Below are 16432 nucleotides of genomic sequence, written 5' to 3'. Positions count from 1 at the left end.
AAAATGATGTTATTTTTATAGATTACATTATTGTATGTTCATTATTGTATGATGACAGCTATTGGTTAACGCTTCTAACCTGATTAGTTTCTCAAGTAAAAGCAATCTGTTTAAGTAATTATTCCATATTATATTATATGTTTATTTTTTTTTTTTTTTTTTTCAATTTTATTAATAAATATTTTATTTGAAATTACATTCATTGCAATGTATTCCGTCAGCTTGACCATGTGTGCCCATGTGCATCTAGTATGGATTTATTGTAAAAGTGCGTTTGTAGTCCTCCTTATATGTGGATTTACGGTAAAACATGGCTAGCAGAGAAAACAGGAAGCATGCCATGTGCTGCATATGTGTTACTGATATTTATCGCATGGAAGTGTACACAGAAGAGGCGTGAAGGTATCAGTTTTGTTTTATAATGTTTATACTATTTGCCATTTCCTTATTTATATCGTACTCTCTAATATGTGAACGTTAAAGTGTAAAATAATGCATGGAGTGTGTCCTGCCTGCTTTATGATGGCATTAACATTGCATGCACAAACAACACAGGCAGACTTTTGACAGCTGATTACCTGTATTGGGCTTTAGTTATCATTTAATTTATTATTTTGGGTTTGTTTTCTTTCGTGTGTGCACCTATCAAATCAGTATAGCGACTTTGGTTACCTGGATGACATTTATCGATGTTTTCTTTCATTTTAGTCCTCAATATATTTTAGTCCTGTGAATAACAGTGTTGTGTTGAATAGAATAAAGTTTAATTAGAAACTAATCGGATCAAAGGTTTATAATGTACTAGTTGGCAAAGGTGTTTTTTTATGTCTCATTGAGTTCAAATTAAATAGCCACAAGGTGGAGTTGTAAGCTGCCCTATTCTTTCTATTCTTCAGATAATGACTGCAGACAGGGACTAGTTGGATAGACTAAAGTATCTTTAGTTTATATTACAGTGCCAGGTAGTTGATTTTCTTGTTTAGAAGCAACCTTTGGTGATTGCACACAGTCCAAGTAATGGAAACTTACATTTTTAACTGAAATTTTGCTCAGTTATTAGTTGTTCAGTGAAATTGTGCCAAGATGACATGATTGATAGTATAGATTACCAGACTAAAGAAATATTTTTAGGCTTTAAGGTAAATGATCTTGCAGGACCTTTTAATGTTAAATCGAATAATATTCTACTTGATAAAGTGATACTCTGAAAATATGAATAAAAAATAGACATTTCTGGGATTTTTGTAAGTAGGTTGTTGTTTAATTCTTAGATGATTCTTGTTTAATTCTAATAGGATTGTGTTGTACTTTGTTGAATTATATTATATTAATTATATAATATTATATTATATTGTAATATATTATATTACCTTTTAAATGTTGAATCAGAAAAATTCTGAAAAAAAAAATCGGAACATTTTTGATTGATAGTGGATTTTTGTTTAATCCCAAATCAAAATAAAATTTAATTAGCATTCCTGTAGTATTTTGAGATGTCTGAATAATAATTTTTCTAATCTGTTTTTTTTTTTTTGTCTTGTTGCTGCAGAGCTTTGCTGTGTGTAATCATGATAACACCGGCGTTTGAACTGAGTCAGGATGCCAATTTCCTTACTGTGATTATTCGTGTACCCTACACCAGGACATCAGAGTTTGACATCTACATCCAGGGAGAAGATTTGAAGTTCTATGCCAAGCCATACTTTCTCAGGTGACTCACCTGCAAACGCCATTATTGACATTCTGTTATGCTAAAACACTGGAAAATACTTTATATGAGATGTTTACAAAGCTTTTTACCTACAAAGACAGAGACCCAAAAAAGCATTTGAACACCTAATCCACACTTACTCAAATAAGTTCTGAGAAAATGTCTGGAATACTTTATTTGTAGATGCCACTTGGTTTTAAGTTTGGTTATTAGCAGGAACATATATGCATGTGGTTTTTGGTGGCAAATGCATATTGCAGATAAATGTGTACGTGTGCATATTATAAGTGCAATTTTATATATATATATATATATATATTTTATTTATTTTTTTTGTATTGTTACTCATAAATAATGATGTAATCATCTACCCTGAAGGTTGACTCTCCCTGGGAGAATAGTAGAAGATGGCCGGGAAAAAGCTTCATTCGATATCGATAAAGGTAACAATCATTGATTCTGCTTTATACTTGTAGTCTCAGAAAACCTGCGCTGATTTTGTTTGCCACTCAATATCTCAGATACAGGTGTTTCTTGAAACAAAAGACTAAACAAGCTTCAGCAGAAGCAGCAAAAATGCCCTAGCCTTTAGAAAAAGGTTCCACTTAGAGCTGCACGATTTTGTATTTTATTTTGTTTCATACAGAGATCGCTATTCTCCCATGATTCTGAACAGACAATAAAACAAAATAACATGAAATTTATTAGCGGTTCTGACAAAATGTCTATTTAAAATGTTTAATTAATCTGAATGAATTGTTTTTAAAAAACAGTTTGAATGAATGATTCAGTGACTCATAAATACTTGTTTCATTACTGGATGAATTAGGGTTTTTGAATGAAACTCTTGAAAGAATAATTCAATGATAAATACATTTTTTTAACTTGTCACTTGTCACCACCTGGTGGTGTAACAATGTAATCCATACAATCATTATTTAAAGCGCCAAGTTACTTTTAAAAGGTGATTTGCTCTATTTTGATCGCTTCCAAGACATCAGTGTTTATATCTGAATGTGAATATTTGTAACAATGAGCGGCAGCACCAATGCAGATCTGAATGTTCTGGTGTATCAGTACTTACTAACTTCCACCTAAGGTCTTTTAAGCATTCAGAACATAGTAATTACGGGCTAGTAGATAGTTGTCTTGCCTGAGTAAGATATAAAATTGTTAAATTAAAGTTGTAATAATGGTTTGAATATCCTATATATCTTGAAGTTGACATGAAATGAAAATACACCCTATTTTCTAAATGCATTTTATTAAAAAAATTTTTGTATATAATTTAATTTTTAATTAAAATATTATAACTCGATCTTCCAGTGAAACAACAGACTTCTCTCTGGTGACATATACCAGACTTCTCCAATCATTTAGTCCTCTTGAAGCCTTTTCTTACAGTCAACCTGAATGTGAACTTGCATTTGGTGTCCATCAAATCAACAACTGATGGATAGAACCAATTCCTCAACCTACATTTTTTTTTATTTTTATATAATCTGTTTCACTTGAATGTATGTCACAATCCAGAAAAAATACTGAAAAATTGTCAGTATTACACAATCCTGTGTTACAATGCATTCCTGTGCAGTTCTAGAGCAATTATTGTCATTATCATAATTATATCTAAAAAAAGTATAGTGTGGGATACTTAAGTAATTAGGTTTTTTATATGACATTAAAGTTTAAATTTGTACAGAGCATGAAAATTTGTTTTTGATCAACATTACATATGCACTATTCATTATAATGCTTTAGAACAATAATCTTTAGAATTGGAATGGGAAAAAAAAATCACATGTAGGATACGGTATACAAACCTCACAGGATATAAAAGAATAATAATTTCCGAATTTGAGTTCTGGGTTGTGGTCAAAAGAGGCTCTTTGTAGTGTCCTGTGGAAATAAATTCTAAAAATCGAATTAAAAGGGGAAATATTAAGGAATTTATGGCAGCACATTGCTACTTGAGTGCCAAGAATTTTCTTTTTCTTACATTTCCCAAGGAATTGATTGATAGGTTAGTTTGTTTATACACCCCTTTTGATTTTACAATTTTCACAACCGTTAAAGCTGTCTAACTGCTCTCCAAATAGCATGAAGATTTCCAGTTGCTAAATAATGGCCACAGGATCCTGTTCCTGTCATCTCATTGGCCTTGTTTCAGCGTGTCTTCTTTGATCGACAGCCAGTGAATAATTTAGCAGGAGTCTATCATAAAGAATGTCTAATTGCTTTCTGTGTTTACACAGAGTAACAAGAAATTATAAATCATTCACAAATCTGGAAGGACTACAGTCAAAGTAATTATTGTCATTTTAACATGACACTGTTTTAATCTTTAATGTTCCAGCAGGGTCTAAAATTATAGGTTGTTTATTGCAAGGATGTCAAGCACAGACTTGGAGATTGTAGCCGTTTGGCATATTATGTGTGAAATATAATCCCTCTGCTTTTTTACCCATATAATTCCTGTTTGCATAAGAAAACACAAAGTCAAAGATCGAATACCAGTCTGGTGGGGTAGTGATTAACGCACATACTCCAGATATGTGCTCATGTGGAAGACATGGGTTTAAAGTTGTCACATTCCCTCTCATAATTTCCTGTCCTCTAAAAAAAGCCAGAGTTAAAGGATCAGTTCACCCAAAAATGAAAATTCTGCCATCATTTACTCACCCTCATGTTGTTCCAAACCTGTATGACTCTTTATTTTATAAAAGCACAAAAGAAGATATCTTGAAGAATGATGGTAATAACCAAACAGTTTGGTCATCATTGATTTCCATTGTATGGACAAAAAAAAAACAGAAAAAAACTGAGCCATTTCTCAAAATATCTTCTTTTATGTCCTGGAGAAAAAACAGAATACATACTGGTTTGGAACAACATGGGGCTGAGTGAATGATGAAAGAATTTTCTTTTTTGGGGGGGTGAACTATCCCTTTAAGAATCCCTGTTGCCAGTCTAAGCTGATTATAGCTTATTTAAGATGGTCTTAGATGGTTTAAGATGATCTTGATGGTTTAACTTGGCCAAGCTGTATTTCTTTTTTCTTGTTTTTTTTTCTCTCTGATTTAGCTAGTCAGGTAGCTTGTTCTAACTGAAAGGGCCTAAGTTTAGCTGGGAGACCAACTAAGACCAGCAACCTACTTTGGCTGGTTTAATTATTATTTTTTTTTTTTTCCCAGCACTGATAAGAGAAAATGTCTAAGTAACGTAATTAACACAAATGTAGTAATCTTTCTCTCCTTCTCTTTCTCTCTCTCTCCCTCTTGCGGTCTTTCTTTCTGCCTAGAAGACTTCATTGTAGCACAAAACTCTCACATTTAATCAGCCGGTTGAGCCGTCAGCATCAAAACGATCTCTCTTCTTTCTTTATTGGGATATACCTTCACTTTGATTATACTCTCACTGTCTCTCTCTTTTTCGTGTGGTACTTATCAATCTTTAATTCAGGAAGAAACAGCAGAAGCAGCGCTGTGATTGTGTCTGACCGATCTGCCGTAGTCCCGACACGTCTTTTAATGAGCTGCCTATTAGCGCTTTTAATTATACCTAATGGCCACGGGATCTTCTGCTTGACATCTCATTGGCCTCATTTCAGCGCGTCGTCTTTGATCGACAGCCACTGAATAATTTAAGTCGTCTATCATAAAGCACATCTAATTGCTTTCTGTGTTTACAAAAGGAATTATAAATCATTCAAAAATCTTTAAGGACTACAATCAAGGCAATTATTGTCATTTTAAGGATGATCTGTGTATGTGTATGTGTATTTTTTTTTTTTTTTTTTTCAATTTAAAATATTTTTTCCTGTCCCAGCTTAATAAGAAAAACATTGTAGGTTGATTTCCCAGAAAAAAAGTGTCTGCTTTCAAAACATTGCTCTGTTTGTTTAAGAATCCCGACCAGCCCTACACGGCAACAGTGGCTTAACCAATGGCATAAATTTGGGGCGGGGCTATCTGTTTGCTCCACCCCTGGCAGACAGCGAGAGTGTTCACAAGAGTTTATTTCTTCTGTAGAACACAAAATATGATATTTTGAAAAATATTGTTTTGGACCCCTTGACTTTTGTTGTATGGACTAAAAAAATACCTTCATTTGCATTCCACCGAAAAAAAGAACTGAATTTTTATTTTTTGGTGAAACAGTTGCTTTAAGGTTTCATTGTAACGGAGGTAATGGCAAATCTCTTCTGTGTTGTGACATACATCCAAGTGAAAAATATAGGAAGGGGGCTTGATTCAATCCACTGGTTGGTGATTGGACAGAGAGAGATCTGTTTAGTTTAGTCTTATAAGTTAACATTATTATTATTATTATTATTTTAAATGATTGACTTAAAGTTGTAATAATGGTCTGAATATCCTATATATCTTGAAGTTGGCATGAAATGAAAATACACCCTATTTTCTAAATGCATTTTATTGATTTTTTTTTATATATAATTTAATTTTTAATTAAAACATAATAACTCGATCTTCCAGTGAAACAACAGACTTCTCTCTGGTGACGTATACCAGACTTCTCCCATCATTTAGTCCTCTTGAACCCTTTTCTTACAATCAACCTGAATGTGAACTTGCATTTGGTGTCCATCTAATCAACAACTGATGGATAGAACCAATTCCTCAACGTACATTTTTTTTTTAAAAATTTTTTATATAATCCGTTTCACTTGAATGTATGTCACAATCCAGAAAAAATATCTGTCTCTACTTCTGTTACAAAGCAACTTTAAGTATGTGTGTTTTTATCAGGTCTCTTCACGCTGCATGTCCCTAAAGAGACGGCCGGACAGCACTTTGAGGGTTTGGAAATGCTCACCAGTCTCCTGGCTCCTAAGGGATCAAGATCAGCAAAACCACTGGTGGAGGACACAGGTGAGGTTTAATTCTTACTTGGGTATGAGAAGCTGATCGTCTTCTTGTGACATTTCTTTTCATTTCAATTTCTTCTCATTCTGAATTCTCTGAACACTCTCTGATGGCATTCTCTCAGAGGCCTGTGGTGGAGGATGTGAGGAGGAAGATGAAGAGGAGGATTTTGATTGGCAGATAGAACAGGAGATTTACACCGAAACTCCAGCAGAGACGCTGAAAGAATACCACAAGTATGGCTTTGGAAACCTCAGGTCTGGAGTCTTCACTAGACTGCAAGTATGAACATTTGTCCCTGATGATACTGTAGATACAGTCTTTTTTTAAAAGCTTTTGATAAAAAAAAAACATCAGTCTTATTGAAAAACAAATTACCTGGAGTTTTTGTGGACAACCCATTGTTTTGCTTTGCACCAATCAGGAGGAGCTGAATGAGGTGATTGATGTGAAGGATCCCGACAACACCGCTTCTGAGCTCAGGAGACGCAATCGACTAGATGCAGAGACCACAATATTTTGTGCTGATCATTATTTGTAAGTCCACTATCCCCGTTCCTGTATTGAATGCCATCAAATCTGTCAAAACTACAAAATAGGACAATGACATTAATATTTAAAACATTGTTTCATTCAACATCTCGCACACAGCAGAACATCCACTCATCAAATTTGTTTCTTGACCCACTTTGTTTTGGGAGTCAGTTTGATTGATTGACAAGTCTGTTTGATTGATGCAGGGTAAATCTGTATGAGGATGAGGAGGAGATCAGAAACCTGCTGAAGTTTAAACCGTGGTGGAGAGAACTGAGCCCGGACTCTTCAGCAAGCTCTGACACCTGTGAGACCTTTACCTCCTCACATTCACTATATCACCGCCACTTTTTTTTTAAAAAGTAATATATTCTCTAAATGTATAAAGTTATACTCTCTAAATGTATTTACACATTCTGTGCATAATTACCGCTTTGTTCTGTGTGTCTCTCTCCGTGTGTCTGGATGGAGAATTGGGTCGTGTTGTGTTGACGTCGCCAAGTTTACAATGTAAACTGGAAAATTTCCAGAAGTGCAGTTTGTAGTTTCTACCAGCAGGTGGCGCGCCTTTGCTGGAAACTGATAATTCATTTCGTGATTCTAAAGTTAGACAACTAGCGACGGCGTCATGTTCACACGTTGCATATAGGAGGAGATTGGAAACTATTTGGAACTTTGTTTTAACACTCATACTTTTACTCTTTGTGTGGTTAATATGTGTTTTTATCGTTGTTTTATAACTGCTGAGTCATATTGATGAGGCTGTGTGTGAGTCACTGAGTTAGTTTAGTCAGCGAGGTACAAACCACCTCTCAGCCCACTTTTGTGCCCACAAATCAGCGTCTACTCATTTATCCTATTTGTTCTTTCTCTCTCTTTTTTCTTAATTATCTATCCATCTATCTATCTTTCATTAGATCGTTCTATCTATTGTTCTGTTGTTGTGTCTATTGATCTCTATTGTCTGTTCTATTAGTCATTCTATCAGTCTTTCTTTCTATCTGTCTATCTATCTATCTATCTATCTATCTATCTATCTATCTATCTGTCTGTCTGTCTATTGTTTTGTCTGTCTGTCTTTTTCTTTTTTGGCACAGCTGTTGTAATTTTTCAAATTCTGAAAAACATACTCTGGGACGTTTAAAGTTGCATGGATTATTGACGTGTGTGTGATAAAGCGGCACAGACATGGACAGCCGAGAAGTGATTGTGTCCCACCTCAGCATGTTCATCACTAGAGCAGTGTGCTAATTCCTTAGTGCCCTGTTTACAGAATGAGGAAATTGCTCTGAGCTGCAAGCATATGTTGTTGCAGGGGGACGGGGGGGTTACACAGCTGGTCCTATCACCGAAGAAGAAGATGGAGAGGGATTAAACAGGGAGATGGAGATATTTCAAGATATGCTTTCCAAAAGGGCTGTCTGTCTCTGCTGTCAATCAGTCAAGTAAAGTTGTACAGCTACTTAGCACTCAGACGCTTCTATATACCTTTATTTTTCAGTGTTCTCATCGGTATGCTGGATGCATGGGGGAGATTGATTGCTACCAACTGTTGGACAGTCTGTCCTGAACATCTTGACTGAAGTGGGCAAATTGGTGCCAAAATATCTTCTCCTCACAGTTTTCTAAGTTTTTTCCTAACTGGATGTAGCTCATTAAGCCATTAAAGTTAATTAGGCATCTTGCTTTTTGGGTATTAGAATGAGCTTGTTCGTTTTTCATTATCGCTTGGCTATCGTTATATATGAGAAACAGGTAGGCTTTTTTTCTTTGTTATGGTTTGAGGTTATTGGTTGAATCTCGCACAACCTGTCAAGAACATGTCAGGGTCGTATTTCACCCAAAAATCAAATGAACAGAATCAGTTATATTTTGCTTAAACAAAAATAAGCCAGAATGTAATATTGAACTGTATTTTTTTTCATGACAATTAAGAATATTTACCATTTAAAAAAAAAAAAAAAAAAAATCCTCCTTAATGCACACAATGTGTTGTAAATCATACTTCATGCAACGACAGAGGTCTGACTAGGGTTGCAAACTTCCGGGAATTTTCAAAGCTGGAAACTTTACATGGCAATTAACAGGAATTTATGGGAATAAACAGGAATATATGGGAATTAACGGGAATTAATGGGAATAAACAGGGAATTTGCAAAATTGCAGGTTAGCCTATAACAGGGTACTTAAATGTAGTTGAAAACAACCAGATTTAATGCGATTTCAGTTAAATTTTTACCCTGCACATTCCTCAATCACATTCACACAGCACACTACTTACTGCAGGGCTATTGAGGCCACACCCCCTGCATGCACTGTGCATTCCCCCAGTCCATAGCATGCACATTTCAAAAAAATATAAGAAAAAAAATACAGAAAAAACAGTAATATTGTGAAATATAACCACAATTTAAAATAATGGTTTTCTATTTTAATATACATTAAAATATAATTTATTTCTGTGATGCAAAGCTGAATTTTCAGCATCATTACTCCAGTCTTCAGTGTCACATGATCCTTCAGAAGTCATTCTAATATGCTAATTTGATACTCAATTATCATCGTTGGAAACAGTTGTGTTGCTAAATATTTTTTATAACCTGTGATACTTTTTTTCAGGATTCTTTGATGAATAAAATTTTAAAGAACAGCATTTATTTAAAATAGCAATCTTTTGTTACAATATACACTATAAGTTCCAGTGGAAAGTTTCCGGAAATTTACCGGAAACTTTCCGCCCCTTTGCAACCCTAGGTCTGACAGATTGTATTTGGCCGTTACAGGTTACCAGAATTTGTGGACTGAAGAGGTTTATTCCTACTGTCACCACTGAAGTCACATGATCCATGACTAGTCAATACAGAAGCGTTTTATTCAATGTGCCCACACAGTTTTTAGGGGATTTTAAGTGAAATTTCAAAAGAATTATTTGTATCTTTAATCAATAAGTTGCACAATTATTGTATGTTAAAAAAATCTAATACGCTGCAGCAGAAATCACAGTCCAATCAAATTGCTCCTTCTGTGTATCATTTGCTTTTATATCTGAAAATTCCATCTACCTACCATCATGTTGCTCTAAAAATGTGGAAGAAAATGTCAAATCTACTGTTGAAAATCCATACAATGATAATGCATGATGACATGTGGCTTACTTAGTTAATAAAAACAAAACAAAACCTATATCTAAGGGATTTAACCCATGTTTTTATGCTAAACTAGAACTGTACCACTGGCATATCCTGTCTTTTTTCCCTCTGGTCAGGTTTAATCACTCCCAGGACAGGATAGGTTGTCGGAAGAAAGAAACTCAGGCATGTTCTTGACAGACTCAAAAATGTTATGGAATAGTTATAGGCCTTCTCCCTTTATTTTGTGTGTGTGTACATGTGGTGGTGTACTTGCTTTCCCATGTGTATCGGGTATCTTCACACTCTAGGTCCCAATGGAGGTGACAGCCTCTCCGTATGTGTTTATGCATGTATGCACTTCATTATTCAGCTCCCCCCATCTCACTCCAATAGTTTGTGTTAGTGGTCTGGGCACCTGTGTGGTGTCAGATGTTGTTTTTGCAGATTTTACTTTTGAACCTATAAAGAATTTCACAAAGAAGACTGTTATAGCCTCAAAAAGACATGTACAGTATTTGTACATTATAAATGTGTAAGTACACTAAAAAAAAAGAAAATTTTGACATTATTTACTCACTCTTAAATGGAAGCCTGTCTATGTCCTATGTAATTGTGAGAAAGTTTAAAATACTGTAGAGAAAGTCACTTTGTTAGATATTAATTCTAGATATAAAGTTGATTAAATATGAAGTCACAATTATGAGAAATATTCATAATTTAATTAAATAAAATCTTTATTTGAAGATAAATAAAGTCACAGTTGCCTATTTATTTTTGCTCTGAGGCAGAATAAGGCTTCCATAATTTTTTGTTGCTCAAATCCCCAGATTTTTTCTCTGTGAAGTTCAGGAGTTATCTAGCAGAATGTCCAAGCTGCTCTTTTTGATAAAACTAAAGTGGATGGTGACCAGCAACAGTGTTATTTTCCTATATACTGTGTTGTGTAAGTCTTCTGAATAGCTTTGTGTGAGGAACAAGCCAATATTCATTATTACATATGTTCAAATCTGGAACATTCGCATTACACGAGAACTCTTTTGCATTGCTGGAAATGCGATTCACTGAACGTCTTATAAAAATGAGGAGGTTAAGATATTGCACGCTTAATTGGTTCTCAGATGTATTGTCAATAGGACAGCTGTGAAATAAGGCATGATTTTCGCTTTCGCATACACTAATATTCAGCATATTAGACTGATTTCTGAGGGGTCATGTGACACTGATGACTTGATGCTGAAAATTCAGCCTTTCCATCACAGGAATAAATTACATTTGAAAATATATTAAAATAGAAATCAGTTATTTTAAATAGTAATAATATTTCAAAATGTTACTGTATTTCTGATCAAATAAATTCAGCCTTGATGAGCATAAGAAACTTCTTTCGGAAACATTAAAAAAAAATCTTACCAACCCCAAACTTTTAACCTTGTATATTCAAATATGGCACACTAACTTCCTTGGTTTTCATTTGTGTTGTGACCAAATCTGAATATGCATATATTCAAACAGCACAACTGACATTTGAATCTGTGAATAACGAATTTGGTTTTAGTCTGTTCCTTTTACAAACGTAACATACGGTTTCAGAAGACTTGGAATATACTGTCTTCACAACCTCCGGTCACCTTTCACTTGTAATGTGTATAAAAGAGCAGTGTGACCTACAGGTTTAGAATCAGAGTGAGTAAATGATGACTTTTTTTATTTTAAGGTGAACTGCTCCTTTAAGGCACATTTTTACGTAGAAGGAATGGTTTTGAAAGTGTTGTCATATTTTGTAAAGTGTTAAGAGTTCCTTATACACAACAAAGAAACAAAAAAAACAAAATCTGTCAATGAGTAGTTGGGGACAGAAACCGTTTAATATAAAGAGAAGTCAAGAGCTGGGGTGGAGCTGAACTCCCTCCTCAGCTCCTGGGTTTGGTCTCACAGGAGTCAGTGTTTCCTGCCAGACGGAGGCAGCTGTGTTAGAGGGTAAATCAGGTAGACAGAGAGAGAGAGAGAGAAAATGGGGGAGCTGTTCAGTCGTCATGTCGCTGGAATCCAGCAGATCCCAACAGAGCCAGAACTTGATTTCTGCCAGCTCTAGCTTAAAGTGTGTGTGTGTGTATATGGACATGCAAGCATGCACACGAGGGGCTCTATCAGGGGCAGCACTGCAGCCAAGGAGGGGGATCACTTTCAGCTGCTACTAAAGTGCTGACTTGCCCTTTTCTCTTTCTCTCTCTCTCTCTGTCTCTCTCTCTCTCTCTGCCCTGCCTTCGACTCCTTCCTCCCTAGTGCAGTATCAAGTCAGTTTAGGGCATCAATCACGCTCTGTAACTTTGCTCTTCCCGTGCGGTGACTTTACTATGCTTCAAAAGCCCCGTCTCCAACTCTGATTTAAAAATAATTGCGGCGAACATACTTTTGTTTCTTAAAGCTCTCCGCAGAGCAGAGACATCCATCATTCCCTGCTGGAGCCCTGCGTTTAAACTTGTTTTTTGGGGAGAATTTGTCAGAGATTGACTTTGACTGTACTTCCCTGTGATAACTTGATAAACAACACTGAATGTTTCTCTTACTCTCTCTTTACTTCCAGCAATAACTTTCACAGAAGAGGAAAAGGAGCAGATGAGGAAATTCACAAACCGTTCATACTTGCTGGATAAGAAAGCGCGCTTCCACGTCTGGCTCGGTTTGGTGGACATCATTCTTGCGTATGTCTATGATGTGCGCACTACAGAGGGAGAGCACAATGTAAGTGCACGCTTCAATGCCACAGATGACTCTCTTAGCTAGTAAGTGGGTTTGGCGTGCGGGTCCTGGCATTTTCACGTGCACCAAAGCTCCAGGAAGTTGATACATTCCTATAATGTTTTCCAGATAGTCCCAAGAATCTCTTTGGAGGCCACTGCACATGGTAGTAATTGTAAAAATAAGTATGAAAATATAAAAATGCTGGTTGTGTTTTAAAACATGGCTTCTGAAGCTGAAGTAATAGAATGTTGCAAGGTTTCGGTTTTGAAGAGGTCTGTTGGACTGATTCCCAAGCTTTCAACATATGTTAAATGTACAGTAGAAATCTGGGCTTTGATTCAATCATAATAGCTAGAGAACATATCAAACCTTCTTAAAACATTCTCTTGTCTAAAGTCATAAATTTAGCATTGGAGCTGTGTCTTGGTGGTTAGCGCTTATGCTCACTGAGCCGTGGTGCTTGTGAGTGACGCGAGTTTGAATCCAGCAGCATTTCCCCTCTTTTCCTCAATAATTCCTGTTCTTTCATTCCTGTTGACTTAATGAAAAGTTACAAAATATGGATGCGCAATATCTGGCTGATACCAATAAGCCACTAATTAGTCATTTTATTGCTAATAACTGATAAATGGCTGAAATTTGATACTATTTTGTGTACTCTACTGTTCATAAATTTGTGGTTAAGTCTTTTATGCTCACTGCATCAAAAATACAGTGAAATCAGTAATATTGTGAAATATTATTACAATTTAATTGAACAGTTTTCTGACGTCAATGCATTCAGAGTGTGATGGAATTTTTAAACTAATTATAATTAATTATGAACTAACATTTCTTTTTCCTACAGGCCTAACAAGTTAACTTTGAAAATAGAGAAATTGTCACTAGGACTGTGTGTTATAACAGTGGAAAATTTTGCTGTGCTGGCTAGACAGCATCCATTCAGATATAAAAAGCTTATAAAAATGTTTTGACCTATTAAGTAATCAGTGAACTATTAACCCTGTAATTTTTGATGATTCTAATCTATTTTAGTCTGCCAGTAAGCGTGGCAGAGGAAGCATGTTGTTTTTCTCGAATCTGAGCCAATCATATTAAGACTGATGATTATGAATAATAGATCATGTTATACTGACTGTGTGATGTACCTGAAATCCTATAAAACCTACTGTATTATTTTGACTAGAGAGATTCTCTGAGATTGATGAGAACTCTCCCGTTGCTGCCAGTTGTTGACTTGTAGACGCAGAGCTAAAGTATAAAATTGATTGAGTGTCGTCAGTAGACGCTCAGGTGTCGACTAGGAGACGTCCCAGGTAAACTTAAAGGGTTAGTTCACCCAAAAATGAAAATTTGTAATTTATTATTCACCCTCATGTCGTTCTACACCCTTAAGACCTTCATCCATCTGCAGAACACAAATTAAAATATTTTTGATGAAATCCGATGGCTCAGTGAGGCCTCTATTGCCAGCAATGTCACTGAACCAAAAAAACAAAATAACAACTTTTCAACAATATCTAGTGACGGCCGATTTCAAAACACTGCTTCGAAGCTTTACGAATCTTTTGTTTCGAATCAGTGGTTCGGATCGCATAAACAAAGCCTCGTTTACTGAAATCATGTGATTTTGGCGCTCCGAACCATTGATTCAAAACAAAAGATTTGTTTTGGGTGAACTAACCCTTTAAGTCAGGTGTGTAGGGGAAAATCTACCACAAGAGCAATGGTCAGTATTACTCAATAGCACAATTTTGTGTACTCTACCGTTCATAATTGTGGGGTTGGTAAGATTTTTTTTCTGTTTTTGAAGTCTTTTATGCTCACTCTCTGCATCAAAAATACAGTAAAATCAGTAATATTGTATTTTTGATGTATTCTGTTTTCTGATGTCAGTGCATTCAGAGCAGTGGCCAATATTATAGCATGTACTGAATAGCATGATTTATACAATATTAAATGTTAATATTAGTTAAGTGTGAGTCATAGTTAAGGGACAGTCACACTACGCTTTTCGTTCCATTCATAGGCATGCAAATGCAGGAGACAGGAAACGCAAGCTCATGTGAATTTTGCTGCGTTCCAAAGTTCAAGTTTGGTGAACTCTGCCCTGCAAATTTATATCACATAAAGACTAAAAATCTGAGTGACCTCTTAGCTGAAATAAAAGAATACAAACTTTAAATCTGCAGAATTGCAGCACTGCAATAAAGTCGAGTATATAACATATTTTTTGTTTACATGTTGAATTGTTTTATATGTTTTTAAAAAAGAGCGACTGTTGCAGTGTCCATAGAAATTTTGCATGCTCAAAGTCTTGTTTGAAAACAGCTTTATGCTAACATTTGTCCAGCTTTGTATAGTCTGTTGTGCATAGTTTCTGACATCAGTATGGTTCAGTTTTGTATAACGTGTAGTAGGATAGTTGGTGACACTATTGACCGATGCTGTTGTGATTTTCAGGTAGAGTCAGCCTGGACCATCAGGAAGCTCAGCGGTACTCTCAGCTGGCTGGAGGTATGTCATACATTTAGCAGCATAACAAAACGTGACATGTCCTTGAAGGTGCAAACAAACGACTGAATGAATGAGTGACCATTTACAAGATTTTAACTTACAGAGCTCACATATATGGAGACTCTGGCTCTTTTCAAATCTGAGCTTTTAGGTCTGCCATTCTGCAAGTGATTAAATCTGATCTGTTTGTTCAAACAATGTAGTCAATATCCTGTGTATCTACTTCAGTTGCTATAGTAATGTTGTAAGCATCAGCACAATGCCAAGAGACTACAAGTGAGAGTAGCTGTCAGTGTGGAAAGGTCAAAAAACATGGAAATTTTGCCTCTGCTCATGTCCGTCATGCTGAACTCAAGCGTATCAGAGAACATAAGCGACAGATTTTACACATTCATGAAGAAACTGCTGACTTGTTCATTCGTTTCACTATTCCCAACACAGTTGTCACAGTTCACTATATAGTGTTGTTGTGAACTGAAACTAAAACTATTAAAAATGATTTTCAGTAATAGATATGATGGAATGGAATAAATTCTCAAAAATGGGAGGAAAACTTAACTTCAAGTTGAAATACCAAAATTACTAAACTGAAATAAAAATAAATTCAAGCTAAACAGAAATAAAAATGCAAACACTAAAAAAATCATCAGAAGCACATAACAAAATTATTAAAAATTAAACTAAAATTAAATAGAAAACTGAAAATATAAAAATCCAATTCAAAATATTCATAAATTCTATAATAGTAAATACTAAATTAACACTGGCTTGTTATATGAGGAATGAGAAAAGGGAGTGTTTATGGACGCAGCTCCAATCATGGTATCGCACACTTTGTATGACATTACTTGCACTTAACATTGCAAATTTTACCTGAACAGAAGCTTAAGATAAGGTATGTACCATTCTGG

General features: G+C 35.3%; 1 protein-coding gene across 1 annotated transcript in view; it reads left to right on the top strand.

Annotated features, from left to right (window-relative positions):
- The first annotated feature begins 244 nt into the window (after positions 1–244).
- The window catches only part of shq1 (SHQ1, H/ACA ribonucleoprotein assembly factor), a 41312-nt gene continuing 25124 nt past the window's right edge, over positions 245–16432 (top strand). Inside the window, exons 1-9 of the mRNA XM_051896669.1 lie at positions 245–402; positions 1550–1711; positions 2090–2154; positions 6481–6603; positions 6722–6879; positions 7022–7134; positions 7338–7438; positions 12847–13004; positions 15468–15521. Coding sequence (XP_051752629.1) covers positions 1569–1711; positions 2090–2154; positions 6481–6603; positions 6722–6879; positions 7022–7134; positions 7338–7438; positions 12847–13004; positions 15468–15521 — 915 coding nt within the window. The 5' untranslated portion in view covers positions 245–402; positions 1550–1568. The remainder of the gene's footprint in view (positions 403–1549; positions 1712–2089; positions 2155–6480; positions 6604–6721; positions 6880–7021; positions 7135–7337; positions 7439–12846; positions 13005–15467; positions 15522–16432) is intronic.

Source organism: Ctenopharyngodon idella, chromosome 6 (genome assembly GCF_019924925.1).
Source record: "Ctenopharyngodon idella isolate HZGC_01 chromosome 6, HZGC01, whole genome shotgun sequence".
NCBI lineage: Eukaryota > Metazoa > Chordata > Actinopteri > Cypriniformes > Xenocyprididae > Ctenopharyngodon > Ctenopharyngodon idella.
This window is presented reverse-complemented; position numbering and strand designations above follow the sequence as displayed.